Consider the following 6000-nt stretch of genomic DNA (forward strand, 5'->3'; position numbering starts at 1 on the left):
GAGCAGCCAGACCGGACAAGCAGCAAGAATCCCCCACATTGCCCTGTTGCACAAGCTTCAGGGCAACACGTACTAATAATTTGATCCTGGCTTCACAGGTCATTAAGATACAACATCTATCAAAGTAGGGTATAAGAGCATCTTTTCCTGGCAGTTTGTAACCAGATTTGTAGGTTTCCAAGGTGTAGACTTCTTCTGTAAACCTCCATGTTAACCGTTCAGTGTAGACCTCTGGCTATGTCTCCTTTCTGGGGCAGAGTGCTAGGTCCTCCCCCGCCCCCCAGCCTTGGCTCCTAAGCACACAATGTTGGCACATCCAAAGCAGAGTTCATCTTTCCCAGATAACTCTGTCCATGTCCGATTTTTAATGGGAGCACTTTTACCAGGACCTTTCCTGCTTCCCATTTCAGATGTGGCAGCCTCTGTGTGGTAGATTACATTTGTCTTCTGGCTTAGAAAAAATGGTGTTCTGCTTTCTAGATTGCTTGTAAAAGAATGTGGCCCCCAAGTGGGCTGCAAGCTCTTTGAGGCCATTTCCACAGGAAGCACGCATGGAAACTAAATGGGCAGACATGAGTCACGTAAGAGCTTAGCATCTGCAAAGGCGCAAAGGGCAAAGGCTTGATTTACACCTAGTGCGGGCTTTACAGGAGGTGTTTGCAGAACGGCTGGATTGGCAGCTATCACAAGTGTTCCCTACCATCGTCATCCCTAGGCACACACTATTTTCCTTGCAGATACCTGGGTTGCTTCAGCATCCCAACCTTCATGTCATCACAAAATGTCTCTAATAGAGGTGGGAGGTTCAGAAGGACAGTAGGAGAGACTGACCTCTCCCAGACAGCTTCCCTCTGGCTTCTTTTTGTATTTTATAGAGGGGCTGCATCTAACTCCCAATGCTGGCCTCTTCTCAATAGTCAAGGACTGTCTTGTGTGCCCAGAAGCTACAGAATTAATAAGTACTTCCTACATTGAGAGATACGTGCCATAAATTAATAAGTGGAAAAACACATTGTATGGTCACATGGTCAGTGTCTGCTGAAGTTATGTTGATGCTGGAGTGTTTGTATGTGACATGTCTGTTAGAAGGAACTAAGTGCCCAAGAGATACCAATCACAGACTGTCTTCAGAGCTTTCCTTGAACATGATTCTCAATAATTTTGGCCTTTTCTGTGAGTATGTTTTACCCTCAGAAACTGAAGCAAACTAGAGACGTATACTTGCTCTCTGTTGGGGCTCTGGAGAAAGGCCTGCTTCAGGCTGAGCTTGTTGGTAGATCTGAGTTGCTCGGAATCATGGACAGACGTCCCTAATTTCTTGCTGGCTCTCAGCTTCTGGGGACCACTGATGCTCTTGTCTATGGTCCCTTGCATCTCTGTCATAGTTAACTCCTCTCAGATCCCCTGACATGAAGATAGAAGGGGAAGACAGATTTAAATGTATCAGCAGCTGGGAACTGGAGGGCGGGAACTGCTTGAAAAAGCTCTGTGTGATTAGGTTAGGCTGGCTAGATAACTTCTCTTTTGATTAACTTGCAGTCAAGAAAACTTAATTATTTAGGAGACAACCACAATTGTGGGGTTCTGTAGGGAGCACACATGTGCAGCTGGAATCTGGAGAGCCCCCTTGAATTCTGCCTAGCATTGTATACTTCTTACAAAGTCTCCCTTGGAACATACACATGGAAATAGGGGTAGCCCCTAAGTTCCCATCGTACTTTCTACCTCTTTCTACCTCTTTCAAAAGGCGGCAGATCCAAACAGAATGAGCGCAGTTTGTTTACCTTTGTTGACAGCACACTTCTGCCTCTCTCGTATTTTCTGCATTCTTGTATAGCTAGCTGTTGACCACCATGGAACGATGCAGAGTTGGGCATCTATAGGACCAGTGATCTTTGCTACTCACCGACTTCCTAACTCTCTCTTGCGTGCAGTACGACATCGCTGGGCACTCGGGGGATGGCTACAACATCAAGATCGTTCCCGCGAACAAGCTCCCCAAGGACAACAAGCAGAGACTGGAGATTCTGAAGGTAAATCCATTGTTCCTTCTGCAGTGTGGGGACGGCTTTAAAACTGGATGCAAGCCAGGACTCGCTGGAGAAGCTGTAGATACCACATACATTTCATGCACATACTTTCATGCACTGAATGGAAACTGCCTTTCAGGCTTAAAACTCCTTTTCCACCACCAAAATTTAGGCTTTCCCTCCATGTTTTCAGAGGACCTAAGATCAGAATTCCTCATGTCAGACATGCTCAGCGGAAAGAAAAGAATGGCCTTTTTTAGGGTGCTCTGTATTCCAAAGTTTATATTTCTCTTTTTGAACAAGTTCAGTTTCACATACTTAAATCTACAGTGGACATCATGATCTTAAAACAGATTTCCTCCTTTGCCACCAGACACAGATTAACTTGTTTACTGGAAATTCAGCCCATTTCTTGTTTTTCTCCTGCATCTTGCTTCTTCGGGATGAAACCAACTTACATATTTTTTTTATTTTAAATAGAAGGTTGAGTTGTAAAAGTGTCAGTTGGGAACAGTACCTATTTCTAGGAACCATCAACTAGATACAACCACTCAGTATATAAGTCAAAAGGCGGGCAGTCTGTGAAGAGAAACATTATCATGTCTGCTGAAAAGGAATTGCTCACCCGAGGCTCGTGTGCCCACTCCCACTCCAGATAATGCACGCCCACTCTCAGTTCTGCATGAGTGGGGATCACACGCTTGAGGGAACCGAACACGCCATCAAGGACATCACCAAAGAAGAAGCTGATGAGTATTTTGTCATTATCTTGAGTGATGCAAATCTGTCCCGATACGGAATAAACCCGGCCCGCTTTGCCCAGATCCTGACAAGCAACCCTCAAGTAAATGCCTTCGCCATTTTTATTGGCTCTTTGGGGGATCAGGCAGCCAGGTAAGTGTTGTCACAGCAAAGTGGATATAATAAATATCTGGTCATTTCTCAGATCTCACCCTGAGGGGCTGGGGAGGGCAGTAAAACAGGGCCTAGAGTGTCTACCTGCAAGTAGCTAATGTCACACTTGGGGTTTGGGCTGGTTTGGGCAAGTGGCCATAGTTTTGAGGGAACATGATACTCTATGATTTTTTGGACAAGAATTTTATAGTTTTAATTGTTTTTGAATAATAAGTAATTGCCAAATTTATCTCCCCACTAATAAGCCAGAGAGTATTTTATAGATTAGGTACTTTACAGAGACCCCCAAAGCCCAATGTCATCAGTTTGTACTCAAAATACTCAATATAGAGAGTTGGGGCTGTAGCTCAGTGGTAGATCACTTGCCTACCATGCATGAGGCCCCAGGTTCAATCCCAAGTATTGCCATAAATAAAAAATAAAGGAAACCTACAATAGTAAGTTCCCTAGCATAACAGAAACTATACTCAGACCGAGTGTCTGTTCAGTGTATGTAAACAAACATTGTCTCAGGCACTGTTTTATCACTGTGAGGAGACACTGTGAGCAAGGCAACTCTAATATAGGGGCTTGCGTACAGTGTCTGGGTTCATCTGTTATCCTTGCGGTGCGGAGCAGACAGGCATGGCACTGGAGCAGTAGTGGAGAGTTTTACATCATGATCTACTGGCAGTAGACAGAGACACACCCTGGGCCTCACACGGATTTGTGAAACCTCAGAGTCCACCCAAAGACACATTCCTCCTTCCCAAACAGCCCATCAGCTTCGGACTAAGCTTGCAAATATACGAGCCATCCTCATTCAAACTACAACACGCATACAAAGAATTACATATGCATATTCTTTTGCATATATACATACATATCCCCGTAAACAACTTCAGTAAGTGACATGAGTATATAGTTAGACATGTGTATATATGTAAGCATACATATATGTACCTACATACATATACCTATACCCTTATATGTAGGTATATATAAGTATATATCTCTTACTGGAGAGACATATAGGTAAGATACCTTGGACACAAAGGAGGACTACATATAGGAGTGTGTATAGGCAGTTACATGCTATAGTGAAGGCTGCATGGTAACTGTAGCAGTTTCCAGTCAGACAATAAGTGCCTGTGGCACGACCCAAAAGGAGAAACCAGGAAACACTTTCCACGGCTTAAACACACTCATAGTAAGCGCTCATGGTTTTTCTCTACCTGAAACAAGCATAGAAAGCAGAAAACACAACTGAAAGTGTATCTCAGAACAAAATGTCCTGTCTTACAAATGGAGGGCCTGCCTTCTGCATGCCGTGCTCTGAGGCACAGACTCCCCCTGGCTGCTGCAGCTTCCATGGTGAGCTTGAGGACAGACGTGGTACCACTTAGTGCAGCTGACTGCATTGCACACCTCTCACTTTTCTGTGTTAGTGCTTCACATTTTCTGGAACCTTCCTGTCCTCAAAGGCTTTTTTGTGTCCACATTTCCCCAGCACCAGTGCTAGGCAGACGGCAAGCTCAACAAATGCTGGCTGAGCTCAACTGGGCACTTTTTTTCTTTCTAGTGAACAGATCCTGTTGGAATACTTAAAGCACAGTGATACCCTTGTGGTTTCCTGGGGAAATGGTCCAACATTCACTGGCAAAAGACACGGTGCAGACTTAGCCGTCCTGCCCGGCATGCCAAATACATGATACTGCACAGAATGCCTGGGTTTTATTAAATGTCATTCCAAAACCAAACTTTGTTGGCACAGTAAAAGGCAGCGTTCTTTTCAATACATCTGTGTCTTTCTGTCTTATTGCCTTCAGAGATGGCCTTTTGTTCCAAATGATAAATTGACTTTTTAAAAAAAATTACCATAAGCTTCAGTATGGTCAAAGCAGCAGTCGGATAATGCTGATTGCATTTCACATTATGTGATGGGGAGGAACAAGAGAGCCACTTGGGGACTTAGCTGTGCAGTGTGCTGGAGGCCTGTTCTCTAAGAAAGGGGGACTTTGAGGCCGCACACTTGACCAGATGCAGGTGAGCTAACCCAGCCCCTCCCCCTCCCTCCCCACCCCCTCCTACCCCCACCCCCGCACTGTCCTCTCAAGGGAATATAACGTTTCAGGAAATGGTGAACTTCAAAAGCACTCATGTTCTCGCTGAAAGGACCCTCTTTAGGCTCACAGCTTCCCCACCTCTCCCCCTGATGCTTTCCCAGGCCTTTCATTGCTCAGTGACAGCCAGTACAACTGCAGACAAGGTATGGGAAAGTGAAAGTATCCATTCCTAAGAACACATTCTGATGCTGTGGCTGGCCCCGGGCAGACATTGGCGTGGACTGATGGAGCCTGGGTTCACCCTGGTGACTCGCTTTCCCTTCCTTCTGGCAGGCTTCAGAGAACTCTGCCAGCCGGCCGCTCTTTCATTGCCATGGACACCAAGAAGATCCCTCAGATTTTACAGCAGATCTTCACCTCCACCATGCTGTCCAGTATCTAAGAAGCATCCTTTGCCAGGCCAGCCCTAGAAGCGAGATGGGAGCAGAGAGAACAAGCCGACCTGGGCTGTGACTGGACGCTGCTGTCCAGCGGCGAGCAGCCTTGCGAATGGAAATGTACTCTGGCTGGGTTGGAGGTCCGCAGAGGAAGCGGGCTGACCTGCATTTCTTAAAAGGTCAGGGCTGAAGGAAGAAGGTGCAGGAACTGCAGGGCTTGATCTATTTCCAAACCCAAAGGGGTAAAAATACCCACTTTCGCCTTAATAGGTCATCTGCCGCCAGATGCCATCCCAGAAAATGGAGCCTCTACGCCCATATTTTGACACCAAGGGACAAGTCTGAAAGCCCCACCCAACATGTTCCTGTCTACAGTTATATTTAACTTTCTCTCCAATGTGTATTGCTCAACAAATAACAATTTTGTAACATTTAGCCCACTTAAAAAGTATTTGGACAGCAGTATGTTATAAGGCGTTGACTCTCGATAAGTCTCTTCTCTTGACTGGAAGACCCGTAGGGTGCTTGCTCTCCACGTGACTCCGAGTGGTTCTTGGGATGGTAGAGAACAAA

General features: G+C 45.7%; 1 protein-coding gene across 1 annotated transcript in view; it reads left to right on the forward strand.

Annotated features, from left to right (window-relative positions):
- Nucleotides 1-5502, forward strand: part of Vwa8 (von Willebrand factor A domain containing 8) — a 309886-nt gene extending 304384 nt beyond the window's left edge. The window contains exons 43-45 of the mRNA XM_051160869.1: nucleotides 1935-2033; nucleotides 2686-2924; nucleotides 5324-5502. Of these exons, the coding sequence (XP_051016826.1) occupies nucleotides 1935-2033; nucleotides 2686-2924; nucleotides 5324-5432 (447 nt within the window). The 3' untranslated portion in view covers nucleotides 5433-5502. The remainder of the gene's footprint in view (nucleotides 1-1934; nucleotides 2034-2685; nucleotides 2925-5323) is intronic.
- Nucleotides 5503-6000: the final 498 nt, after the last annotated feature.

Source organism: Acomys russatus, chromosome 18, assembly GCF_903995435.1.
Source record: "Acomys russatus chromosome 18, mAcoRus1.1, whole genome shotgun sequence".
Taxonomy (NCBI): Eukaryota; Metazoa; Chordata; class Mammalia; order Rodentia; family Muridae; genus Acomys; species Acomys russatus.